General features: G+C 39.3%; 1 protein-coding gene across 1 annotated transcript in view; it reads left to right on the forward strand.

The window, feature by feature from the left end:
• The window catches only part of si:dkey-183c6.8 (protein O-GlcNAcase), a 34,290-nt gene extending 21,638 nt beyond the window's left edge, over window positions 1–12,652 (forward strand). Inside the window, exons 12-23 of the mRNA XM_055228883.1 lie at window positions 303–475; window positions 2,818–2,901; window positions 4,725–5,046; window positions 5,456–5,636; window positions 6,830–7,004; window positions 7,736–7,792; window positions 8,591–8,676; window positions 9,175–9,279; window positions 9,795–9,883; window positions 10,681–10,870; window positions 11,803–11,962; window positions 12,421–12,652. Coding sequence (XP_055084858.1) covers window positions 303–475; window positions 2,818–2,901; window positions 4,725–5,046; window positions 5,456–5,636; window positions 6,830–7,004; window positions 7,736–7,792; window positions 8,591–8,676; window positions 9,175–9,279; window positions 9,795–9,883; window positions 10,681–10,870; window positions 11,803–11,962; window positions 12,421–12,557 — 1,759 coding nt within the window. The 3' untranslated portion in view covers window positions 12,558–12,652. The remainder of the gene's footprint in view (window positions 1–302; window positions 476–2,817; window positions 2,902–4,724; window positions 5,047–5,455; window positions 5,637–6,829; window positions 7,005–7,735; window positions 7,793–8,590; window positions 8,677–9,174; window positions 9,280–9,794; window positions 9,884–10,680; window positions 10,871–11,802; window positions 11,963–12,420) is intronic.
• The last annotated feature ends 1,103 nt before the right edge of the window (window positions 12,653–13,755 follow it).

Raw genomic sequence — 13,755 nt, forward strand, 5'->3', positions numbered from 1 at the left:
AGTTGACTTTGTTGGCTGGGTCCTTTGAAGGATGCAGCTGTTGAACTGGGTCATGGCTTATGTGAGAGTGTAGAGACCCAAATGCCAAGTTAAGTATTCTGGCATTTCATACACAGCATTTTTTCTGGAAACTATGTGTGAATGTGGCTAAACATAGGTAGATTTGCAGCTTTTTTATCATGTACATTATCATTGTCATTTATCATTGTACATTATTTATGTACAATTACCAGTTATAAATGTAAATTAAATATTAGTCATTCCTTCCCACCTTTGGCTATGGGCTTTTGGTCCTCCTCCAGCTTCAGACCTGCTCCCTGGACTGCTCTGTCTACCTCCTCTTCTGATTCGCGTCTGGGCCTCCCTGCAGCCTCCCTGCTGACCTCCCTGCTGACCTCCCTGCTGACCTCCCTGCTGACCTCCCTGCGGGCCTGTGTAGGGGAGCTAGGGGAGAACTGGAGTCCAGGGGAACCGGGTAGGGGTATGGTCCCTCTGAGGCCAGAGCACTGGTTTCTGTCGGGGCCGTGGTGGCGGTATGCTGTGGATCCAGAGGAGGAGCGCGACTCTGGGTGCCTGCCCTGACGACCTGCCCTCCACACACACATGCACGCATACGCACACACGCAGAGGAGTAAATTATGTGAATGGATCATTTGGAAAGATAATAACTGATAATTACACTGCAAAAAATAAAATCCATCAAAATTAGAATGACTAGAATTAAGAAAAAAAAATTATTTAATTTGAGTAAATTTCACATAAGTAAATTATGTACCAATGGAACAAGGCTGTTTGTACTAAAATTATTCTGCAACTGATGTCATCAACATTCCCTGAGGGTGTTTTACTAACTAAAGGCACCGTTCTGTCTGAAGCTCTGTTACTCAAGTTAGACTTTAATCTGAGCTTTGTTTTAACACAATCTGAAAACATAGAACTGACTAGCTGAAACTGCAACAGATGAGCTGATGTTGTATTGTTTAATAAGTCCATCTTAAATCTTCTACCATTAACCAATAGCTTTTAATCACTCTCACCTTTTGTTGAAAATCAAATGCCTAAACAGGACGATGAACACTCTTTTTTTTATTTTTTATTATTGCAAATGTGTGCATTGTGTTACCGTGGTAACTACTGATCGTTCCGCCACAGACATATATGTTGAACGCCCCAGTGTCACTGCAAAGTATCAATAATGTTAGACAAAGATAAGAATAAAAACTCCTTCCACTTAAAATAAGAGGTGGAATCCTTTGTTGCTTGAATCAAGAAGAAAATATATTCCATTGGTATGTCATTTTACTTGTTAAAGCAAATTTATATTCAAATTTGAATTTACTTAGATTTATGTTTTCACTAACTTGCTAATGAAACCTATGCTGGAACATGATCTTGATGGTGAATAGCCATGGTGTCTGTCCCTATAGTTTAAAATTGAGCTGGAGGACAGGTCAGAATTCTATGGTGGAATTTGCGGTTTAACTGTCAGATTGCAGATGTGTTGACCTGATTTATATCTTGGATTTATCCATGTTAAACAAAAACTGGCACAGTGTTCAATGTCTTCTCTGTCAAAAAATTTCCCTTCCTTAAAACATATGTGGAGTTGTATTTTGTTTAATTCATGTTTGATTAGTTACTTCATTAATCCAATTCGTCTTCTCTGAGCACTCAAAAATGCTTTGTTTGCATTTTGATAATTTAGTTGCGGACTCCTACACAGTTTTTTAAGCCTATAAACCTTCAGCAGACCCAATCTCTCGATTCCAGTATTGGTATTAGCTGACATCGATGCTGAGGTGCTTATATCGGTAAGGGCTCAATGCCAATATTTTTTGTGCTGCCCCATTCTCTGTGTAGCCTTTTTGACCAGATTAACAAGTCAGAATGGAAATAGAAGAGTGTTATATGGATGTATGTTTACAAAATATGTAACAAATTATTTTATATTCCAGATAAACACATTTTGTTATTGTCATTTTTGTTTTTACAAAAGTGAAAAGTTAATATGCAATTGTTGCTTTAACTTAAGATACATTTGTGGACCTTGCTATAGAGTTTAAATGCAATATATTGGTATTGGCAAATATCGGATACAGCAGCGGGGCAAAAATATGGGATAGCTACATCAGCTAAAAAACCCATATCAGCTGATCCCTATCTATATTAGCATAGCATTCCCAGTGGATAATTTGTTTATTTTTTCATTCATTAATTCTGTTGCTAACAGCAGAGGGAGATCCAGCACCTAAATGCCTCACTGGAAACAGATAAAATCACCGATGCAACTCATAGATCTAAATCTAACATTTTGACATCATATTTTACAACATCACAAACGCAACCAACTGTAGAAGATAGACAAAGGTTATACTTAAGGGTGGTGAGAGAAGCCATGTGGGTCTGACCTGCGTGGAGGGGGCGGTTTAACTCCTCCATCCAGCCCTGTAGAGCCAAGCTCAGGGCACGCTCCGGGCAGTACTCCCACTCCTCTGTACCACACAATTATTAGAGTGAGATTCTTATTTACATGTGTATGTATGATGAAGAGAGATGTAACATAAGAAACATCTACGAACATTACCGGTGTATGTGTGTGTGTGTGTGTGTGTGTGTGTGTGTATTATATATATATAATATATATATATATATATATATATATATATATATATATATATATATATATACACACACACACACACACACACACACCACATACATACCGGTAATGTTCGTAGATGTTTCTTATGTTACATCTCTCTTCATCATACATACACATGTAAATAAGAATCTCACTCTAATAATTGTGTGGTACAGAGGAGTGGGAGTACTGCCCGGAGCGTGCCCTGAGCTTGGCTCTACAGGGCTGGATGGAGGAGTTAAACCGCCCCCTCCACGCAGGTCAGACCCACATGGCTTCTCTCACCACCCTTAAGTATAACCTTTGTCTATCTTCTACAGTTGGTTGCGTTTGTGATGTTGTAAAATATGATGTCAAAATGTTAGATTTAGATCTATGAGTTGCATCGGTGATTTTATCTGTTTCCAGTGAGGCATTTAGGTGCTGGATCTCCCTCTGCTGTTAGCAACAGAATTAATGAATGAAAAAATAAACAAATTATCCACTGGGAATGCTATGCTAATAGATAGGGATCAGCTGATATGGGTTTTTTAGCTGATGTAGCTATCCCATATTTTTGCCCCGCTGCTGTATCCGATATTTGCCAATACCAATATATTGCATTTAAACTCTATAGCAAGGTCCACAAATGTATCTTAAGTTAAAGCAACAATTGCATATTAACTTTTCACTTTTGTAAAAACAAAAATGACAATAACAAAATGTGTTTATCTGGAATATAAAATAATTTGTTACATATTTTGTAAACATACATCCATATAACACTCTTCTATTTCCATTCTGACTTGTTAATCTGGTCAAAAAGGCTACACAGAGAATGGGGCAGCACAAAAAATATTGGCATTGAGCCCTTACCGATATAAGCACCTCAGCATCGATGTCAGCTAATACCAATACTGGAATCGAGAGATTGGGTCTGCTGAAGGTTTATAGGCTTAAAAACTGTGTAGGAGTCCGCAACTAAATTATCAAAATGCAAACAAAGCATTTTTGAGTGCTCAGAGAAGACGAATTTGGATTAATGAAGTAACTAATCAAACATGAATTAAACAAAATACAACTCCACATATGTTTTTAAGGAAGGGAAATTTTTTGACAGAGAAGACATTGAACACTGTGCCAGTTTTTGTTTAACATGGATAAATCCAAGATATAAATCAGGTCAACACATCTGCAATCTGACAGTTAAACCGCAAATTCCACCATAGAATTCTGACCTGTCCTCCAGCTCAATTTTAAACTATAGGGACAGACACCATGGCTATTCACCATCAAGATCATGTTCCAGCATAGGTTTCATTTAGCAAGTTAGTGAAAACATAAATCTAAGTAAATTCAAATTTGAATATAAATTTGCTTTAACAAGTAAAATGACATACCAATGGAATATATTTTCTTCTTGATTCAAGCAACAAAGGATTCCACCTCTTATTTTAAGTGGAAGGAGTTTTTATTCTTATCTTTGTCTAACATTATTGATACTTTGCAGTGACACTGGGGCGTTCAACATATATGTCTGTGGCGGAACGATCAGTAGTTACCACGGTAACACAATGCACACATTTGCAATAATAAAAAAATAAAAAAAAGAGTGTTCATCGTCCTGTTTAGGCATTTGATTTTCAACAAAAGGTGAGAGTGATTAAAAGCTATTGGTTAATGGTAGAAGATTTAAGATGGACTTATTAAACAATACAACATCAGCTCATCTGTTGCAGTTTCAGCTAGTCAGTTCTATGTTTTCAGATTGTGTTAAAACAAAGCTCAGATTAAAGTCTAACTTGAGTAACAGAGCTTCAGACAGAACGGTGCCTTTAGTTAGTAAAACACCCTCAGGGAATGTTGATGACATCAGTTGCAGAATAATTTTAGTACAAACAGCCTTGTTCCATTGGTACATAATTTACTTATGTGAAATTTACTCAAATTAAATAATTTTTTTTTCTTAATTCTAGTCATTCTAATTTTGATGGATTTTATTTTTTGCAGTGTAATTATCAGTTATTATCTTTCCAAATGATCCATTCACATAATTTACTCCTCTGCGTGTGTGCGTATGCGTGCATGTGTGTGTGGAGGGCAGGTCGTCAGGGCAGGCACCCAGAGTCGCGCTCCTCCTCTGGATCCACAGCATACCGCCACCACGGCCCCGACAGAAACCAGTGCTCTGGCCTCAGAGGGACCATACCCCTACCCGTGTTCCCCCTGGACTCCAGTTCTCCCCCTAGCTCCCCTACACAGGCCCGCAGGGAGGTCAGCAGGGAGGTCAGCAGGGAGGTCAGCAGGGAGGTCAGCAGGGAGGCCTGCAGGGAGGCCCCAGACGCGAATCAGAAGAGGAGAGGTAGACAGAGCAGTCCAGGGAGCAGGTCTGAAGCTGGAGGAGGACCAAAAGCCCATAGCCAAAGGTGGGAAGGAATGACTAATATTTAATTTACATTTATAACTGGTAATTGTACATAAATAATGTACAATGATAAATGACAATGATAATGTACATGATAAAAAAGCTGCAAATCTACCTATGTTTAGCCACATTCACACATAGTTTCCAGAAAAAATGCTGTGTATGAAATGCCAGAATACTTAACTTGGCATTTGGGTCTCTACACTCTCACATAAGCCATGACCCAGTTCAACAGCTGCATCCTTCAAAGGACCCAGCCAACAAAGTCAACTACATATAGCCCAGATTAGCAGCTCTTTTTGAAATGTGATTGAAGGTGGAGTTTAGGTGTATTTTAATTTAATGAAAAAATTGGGTACAGCACTTTTTAAATTTGAGTACAATTGCTGATCACCCCCTTCTACCCACAGGCGGGCTTCCTCTGGGGGCAAAGGTTGTCTGACAGAGTTCCAGGTGCGCTTGTTGGTGGGTCTGCACTACCTTCCCCATGAGCACGGCCCTGCTGCCCAGAAGCTCCTGCAAGACCTGACCTGGCTCAAATCCAACTGCCACACTGTCAGCGCCAACGGCAAGAAGACCTCCCCCCAGAAGGTCAGTCTGTCACACATATCTGAAATGTATTGACTGCTGATTGACTAAAAAAATTATACAAGATAGATAGATAGAAAGATTGATGGAGGGACTGATGAAGGGACTGATAAAGGAGATGGAGAGATTAAAATCAAAATCACTCTATATTTAAGGGTGAATTTAAGCACATTGACCAGTAAAATACAATAATAATAGAAAGCTCAAACTAAAGTCTCAGTGCAGCTCAACAGGTAGGGTCATCAGATCCAGTGTCAGGGCAGTTTGAGGGGAGTTGCGACTTTCAGGACCAAAGCATCCCTGACAGCTCTAGAAACACAACAAGAAAGCCTCTCCTAAGCCTCACTCTCGCACCGCTCTGTTGCTTCGGTTGGTGATGAGACGAGACAGATGGAGAGAGGGATGATAGGAGTAAGGGAAGGAGTGATGAAGGGGCTAATACAAAGACAAATAGAGGGACAAATGGAGGAAGAGTTGAAGGGGCTTAAAGATGCACTATGTAACTTGTGTAGGTGCAGGGTCAGGTGGAGGAAGAGACTGACATGATGGAGGAGGTTAAGCTGGAGCAACTGTACCGATGGATAGGCGCTTCACAATAATAACTATATGAATTGTTTAATTCATCATAGAAGGGGTCTCTTTTTATTGTGGGTACTTTTTTATCTGTATTAGTGGGAAACTTATTGTTATTTTCTATATTATGATATTTGAGCCATTAAAGGTGCTTGATGATGTCTTAGTACACCAAAATTTCTAGTCAACTAATTGTTTTATTTTTAATTATAATGATTTATATGCAACAACAGAAGAAAGGAGAAGTTAATGAAAGAGTGAGTTAGTGGAAGATTTATTTATTTATTTTTTTTATTTAAGGTGTAATATGTCTTTATACAGATACTTTTTTCTGCACAAATAGTTGTTTTTGCTTGAACCCCATGCAAGTGTAGTCTTGTAAGTAGAGTTTGGGTAGATACATAGAGTTTTGAGAGCTTTTGCCACACTCCCTTTTTAGTTGACTCATCGATTGGCAGGACATGTTTTTATGCCACCAAGAATTTCTAAGAAGAATTTAAAGTGATTTATTCTGCTGTTTTTATTTTGTGAAAATTATGCCTTAGGGTTATACTGTAAGTAGCATAAATTTGTTTCACTATTATTAATATATCCCATTTCCAAATGTGTTATGTGTCCTACAGATGGAGGAGTGGCGTGGGCGGGCTTGCAGGTTCATGTCCCTGTGCGAGGACATCGCTGATCTCCACTGCAGCGTGGTGGGAGGAGCTAATCGCGCTGTCCTCTATGACTTGTACCCCTACGTGTGGGACCTCCGCAACACTGCTCTGGTGGCCAAGGCCTTCATCTGCTGGCTGGGTGAGGAGCATGGGACTCCCTAAATTCTCAGCATTTTGTCCGGAGGGTGGAGCTTAGTGTTCCATTTCAATCAAACTTAACTAACTCCTGCATGCTGTATTTTCCCTGAAGAGTTCATTGCATAATCAGCAGATGTAATTACAACAAATCTAATGGTTCAGCCACATTGACAGTATTTTTTGTGATCTGTTAAATATATTTAACTAATCGCCTTATTTATTTATCATTTCTTTTGTCTAAAACATTACAGCTCAGTTTTTCCAAGACTTAGTTAGCAGTTAGCATTTGTGCATTAAACTTCAGGTTTAAGAAGAAACAACATTACAACATAGATCAAAAAATAGCAAACTATAGGCCCTTTAAACTGAATGAGAATGGAATGTAACTATGTAATTTAACCAGGAAACTGAGCTTCTGACCATGGAAACCCATCTGTGATACTGCCAATTTTCTGGCTTTCTTTAGACATTGGGCTGTCGTGGTTCAAAAATTTCCTATGCAGTAACTTTATGTGGCTCAGGACTGTGGTGTATAGTGTATGTGGTATAGCTAATAGACCCATAATTTTGTACTATTTATTTATACTGACAGAGAATACATGGAAATTTGTGCCAGTTTTGTGGGCAGGCCCAGGAATTATAGATACAAACCATAAACCAAGTCAACATGTTATATTCCCCCAACCTATGGTGCATAAATAATATCGAAAACTTTGGCCTCCTGTGTTTCAGATGGGCGTGTGATGAGTGACAGCTCAGCCCCGGGCTCTTGGAGGAACTGCTTCCACTGTGAGGAGCTAGTGCTGCAAACATGCTCACATACATACAGTGCTTTCTATATGACAAATGCACTTACAATATACATTTTAAAATCAAGATTTAGATTGCAGCACTTTCAGGAAGATTCACATTTGAAATCTGAACTGCTAAACTAATCTAACAATCCAATACATTTCAGAACATCTGTAGAGGTTTAGACTACAGGGTTAGCAACTTGTAATCATACTGTTGTAGACAAACCAAAATATCAACCCTGATTTTTGTCAAATGTCAGGAGCAAAGCAGGGCTGAGACCATAGATAAGACACTTCACTCACATTGCCTAATATGAATGTGATATGATGCTTGAGTGTGTTGGTGGTAGTGGAGGTGAAGGGGATGTGCGGGGGATGGGGGGCAATGGTGCAGATTGGCAGCCTCACTTCAGAGTGTGGTGTGAATAAATAATGCAAAAAATTGTAGAGCAACTTTGAGCACCTGGAAAAGCACTGTGTAAGACTAATACATTATACATGATGAGAGTAGATTTAGAAGAACTTTATAAATAAAACTGGTAATTGCTTACATTTAAATTTTTTACAGATCATCTGGTCCTATATATACAAACTGCAAAATGAATGATAACTTGAATGTGAGCTCTGTAGCAGTTAGGTAACCTGTAAAAACATCTGTGTATCAAATATGTATGCTTCATTCAATGTTGATATCAGTCGCATGTCCGGAAGCATGCGGAACACAATACACTCTTTCATATGTGCGCTCATCTTTGCATTTAATTGGCTCTGAGCATGTGCTGTCACTGCACAGGGTGTGGCCAGAGCATAGGGGGAGACCAGATGGGGTTGGAGTCTGAGCCATGGGTCTTCAAAGGTGGTGTGTCTGGAGAGGTGCAGGTAGGTGGAGTTTATCATTTTGAGGATGACCTTTATTGCACTCTTCTGCTTATTGCCATGGTAATGTTGTTCCTTTAGTTATGATATACCACAGTATGGAGAATGTTCTGAAGTATGGCTTTAACTCTATTTCAATTGAATCATGCAGGTGATGTGCCACATCAGAAAGTTACACAATGTTATTTCAAGGAATTAATTAAACTTTAATGTGTTTTGGTATGCTATTTACAGTCTTTACAGTCCCAAGACACATTTCTCACATTGGAGACAATAAAGGATCATTTCTTAAAGCATATAGAATTTTAAATTCATAATGCACAAATATTCTCCTCAGAATGATTCAGGCTTTGTAGCTGCTTAAAAACGCTGTCTTATGTGAAATCAGTGGTACCAAAATATCAGTATGTAATCATAGCTTTCATCACTGATTTCTTTTCATTTTAGTTATAGTGGCAAAATGACAACATTGACTAACTTATGATAAAATGCGTGTTGCAGATGCTTCTCCCAGTGGGTGGCAGCACTGAGCTCTTCACACACCCTCCTCCTCTGTTCCCCACCTCTCGGCTGTACAACATCAGGCCCTATCACAGCAAGGACAAGGTACCCACAAGAATTAATAAGCCATTTAGCGCTATTTTGGCATCTATAGTGGAATGACAATTTTTTAGATTGTCTGAAAACAAGAAAAAATACTAAATGGATTTAAACAACACAATTTCAGGAGCCTGTGATCAATACGAGATCCCAATACATGGTCTTGTTAAGATGTTGAAAAACTGTTTGCTAATGCATGCTAGCTTGTGACTGTAATGTTATTTGAAAGGGACTTAAACAGCACAAAAATCATCTTACCGGTTGTAATTCCAAATAAGTTCTTTATGGTCAAATTGAGTTAAAAACAAAGCTAAGATTAAAGTTTAACATGAGTAACAGAGCTTCAGCCAGAGCAGTGGCTTAACTTAACTTCACCCCCTAGAGAATGTTGATGACATCAGCTGCAAAGTATCCATTATAATTTGTACAGTCACATATACACAAACTGAGGTGCCATTACTGTTGCACATGCACAAAAGTTGATAAAGCATGGTTAGAATACAGTTATGTTTGATTGACAGGTGGAGTTGTACCGAATGGTGCGGCAGCTTCACCTGCGCTCTCAGGCTAGTCGGGAGTCCAGCGCTCACCCAGACCTCATCGGAGACAGGTGCATTACCCACCTAGTAATGACATATTCAAATCTAAATTAGCCTAGTTATTAGTGTCAATGTTGAAGTGGTCTTACTTAAAGGGCTCATAATGCGCTATTTTCTGATCTGTTAGAGCGTGTAATATAGGTCCTTTGATGTGCATATGACAAGTTACACTAGTAATTTCACTAAAATGTAATTAATATCTTTATATTATGTTTTGTCAAAACATCTTGCCTCGTTTTCACTAGTTTAACAATTTTTGTGAGGTTTATTCAGGCCCGAGGTTCAAACATGGCTACGTGTTTAAGTAAAAGGGCTACATATCATGTGAGTGCTGACCAATCAGACTGAGAGTTGCTAGAGCAGAGCAAACCAAAGCGAATAATTAAAAAGCTGTTTTAGGATATCTGTGACGATTTCTGCCTTTGCTAAGATAATAAAGTTTTTCTCAACTTAAAATCCTTCAAAGTCCAAACACTGTGAAAGCTGTAGGTCTCTCAGTCTCTGTTAGCTGAACACGAGCAGTTTGTTTTTACATTACACAAAAATGTTTTCTGAAATTCTATCTAACTATCTGCATCGGCCAATAAAACAACAAAACAAAAAAACAAAAAAGGTTGATTTTTTTTACTCCCAATTTTGCCATCCATAGCATTGTCTTAAGTAAAATCTCATCTGTATTTATTTTCAGTTTTTGGCAAGGCATTCTAAAACACAAATAATTTTTAATGCCTTATCATATGTTCCAAACCAGTCCAACTGGCTTCTGTGCCTTGCTAACTTTGTTCTCCTCCATCCTGGTTGTGGGCAGGTGCCTGGGAGTCTGCCTGGCCCTGTGCCCTGAGTACAGCTTTATCCTGGAAGACGAGCTGGGCATTTGCGGCTGTGTGCTGGGCATCCTGGATGTGCGCTCTTTCTCTAAGAGGTGTCAAGCCAGCTGGTACCCCGCCATGAGGGACAAGTACCCCCCCAGAGCAGGCAGTACACTCTCTAATACACAGGTGGGTGTGGTGGAGGAGAGGTGAAGAGGAAGGACAGCTATTACTTTAGACTTGAATTTGAGCACTGTTTTAACACAATCTCATCATAAAGAACTGACTTAGCTGACACTACAGGTGAGCGTTGTTAAACAAGTTCCTCTCAAATGATATTACAGTCACAAGCTAGCTGGCATTATCCAACAGTTTTTCAGTTAGTCATGCTCACCTTTTTGTTGAAAATCAATTAAATCAATGAAATCAGTCAAGCCAATCAAGCCTACAAGTGCGAAATTGAAGCAGACATAATAAGTTTTCAAAGATTAAGTGACAGCAGTAAATGCTGATGACCTTTATAACAAAAAAACAAAAACAATTCTTGAATTTCTAGTTGACTTCTCCATTAATGCATCTGGGAAAATATTATTTTCAGGCCTCAAAATTGTATTTGAGCTCCACAAAAAGTATATTTATGGTGAATTGTGTAATATAATAAAAAAAAATAAAAATACAATACAATAGCAAATGTCTGTAAACCAGGCCCTGATACTACTTAATCGTCAATATGATAGCGATGTATGTATTGTGGATTCATATGGATACATATGATACATGATGATACATGTTTTTTTTTTCTTTAGTGCACTTGTTTTTACTTGAACCCTTGAGAGCCCTGCACAAGAATTCCAATGTGCATGGGTTTTAATGTGTGTACAATAGATACATTTCTTCAGTCACTATGGTGGCGATCACTATGGTAACGATCACTATGGTGACAAAGTGATAACAATATAACACCGTGAGCTATAAAGTCAAAGGTTTCCTTTGAGTTTAAATACAAAAATGACACCAAACTACACAGATCAAGATACATGAAAATATTTTTTTATTAATATGTTAATTTTTTATAGTGTACAAGCTCTTCAAAATATAACTAACCACCTTTGTGTGTTCAGGACCTGGTGGAGTGCATGCAGGAGGACCAGGGGGAATACCCAGACTCCCTGCTGTACCACTTCCCCTCTCAGCTTCGCCTGGATGCACTCCCAGAGCTGGTAGATGTGAGCGTTAGCCGCACCCTGCTCACCGCTCTGCTCACTGCCCTCAAAGCCAATGGTCAGAATTGAACTTGTGTTGTTTGTGCCATAGACTGCAATTATGATTAGATTTGCGTTTTATATTTTCATGTAACATTTATTTGACAGTTTGTGTTAACGTTATTAATGATGCAATCACTACAGTAATTATTGATACTTTGCCGTGACACAACACTGGGGGTGTCCTACATCTATGGTCAAATGTTCAGCCATTACCATGGAGACACATTGCACATATAAGCAAACACTGCCAAATATGTTTTAAGGTGAGAGTGACTAACTAAAAAATTATTAGCTAATGCTAGCTAGCTTGTACTATACTGTAATTTGAGAGGGACTTATTAAACAGTACAAATCAGCTCAACTGTTGTAGTTCCAGCTACTTCAGTCTTTTCTGGTCAATTGTGTTAAAATAAATCAGCACATTACACTTTAAAAACATCAATAACCATGATGCATTTGTATTCCTTGCCCCAGGTTCACAGGGCGTGTTCTGTGAGGTCCAGCCCACTGACCGCCAGCGTCTGGAGTTCCTCACCAAACTGGGCTTCCTGGAGATCCTGAGAGGAGAGGCCCGGAGCAGAGAGGGCGTGGTCATGGGGCGTCTGCTCTGAGCCATACCCGCATCACGCTCTGAGCCATGCCCAACACAATCCTGAGGGGAGAGATCTGAAGCAGGGAGGGCGTGGTCTTGGGCATCTACTCTGCCCATCACACACACAAAACACCACCTCTAACCAGAACAAGTGTGGACAAGAACAAAGGCAATTCTAACATTTTATTACATAAAAAGGCTCATTTAGCATTGTACTACTAGATATTTTCAATTCATCTTTATTTCGGACTCGTGGTCCATTCAAAAAACAGACAGACAGTAACAATACAAAACAATAAACATCTATGTTTTAAAAAGACAACCATACCAATGTCTCCACATTCTGGATTGGTAGCGAATTGCACTGCATCTTATGCTTGTAAGTGACAGTAGAATTTCATTTTCTGACTTGTTCAGTCTGCAGATAAACCTGTACATTAAAGTTCTCAGTACAGCTTGCAATGTATTCACACGTGCGGTGACAAGCATTTCAGTCGCACTGGATAATAAATAAGAATAAAAAAGTGTACATGTCGCAAAAGAACAATCTGCAGTGAAATGTATTCACTCTAAAAATCTTTGTCAAGTTGACAGAATTTCACCTTCTTTTGCTATGAACCCTATCTGGACGAATGAGGGAGGGCATTGTGGCTGATTGGTCTGCACTCACACTTTACAGCAAGAAGGTTCCAAGGCCAGACCACTCCACTGTGTCTGCACCAGTTCACTGCAAATGGACGGTCAAACGGATCAATAACATTTACTTTAAAGTGGGACTAAGGATCTAAACTCTAATCACAACCACATTTCAAATAGAACTACTACACTGGGCTGTACCTGGAGGACTAAAGAGGAAAGTGAAGGGGAAGGAGGAGCATGGGCTGGACATATGAGGAACACTGGCACTTCTGCCAAACCGTCCAATGCCTCAGGAGTAGCAGTACTTCACCAACAGAGAGCTGTTGAGCTTAACTGTGGATGTTGTCAGATGGTGTAAGGAATACTTTGAGGAGTTCCTCAATCCTACCATCATGTCTTCCTTTGAGGAAGTTTAAGAGGTTAAGAAGGGGAGACCGGAGGGTGTTCCAACAACAGGACTCAGGAAGAGCAGTCTGGTTTTCATCTTGGTTGCAGAACCCTAAGCCAGCTTCATACTCTCCATCATGTGTTTGCGTGTTCATGTTTGCCCAACCACTCCACATGTGGTTTGTGGATCT

The sequence above is a fragment of the Periophthalmus magnuspinnatus genome, chromosome 18 (assembly GCF_009829125.3).
Source record: "Periophthalmus magnuspinnatus isolate fPerMag1 chromosome 18, fPerMag1.2.pri, whole genome shotgun sequence".
NCBI classification, from domain to species: domain Eukaryota; kingdom Metazoa; phylum Chordata; class Actinopteri; order Gobiiformes; family Gobiidae; genus Periophthalmus; species Periophthalmus magnuspinnatus.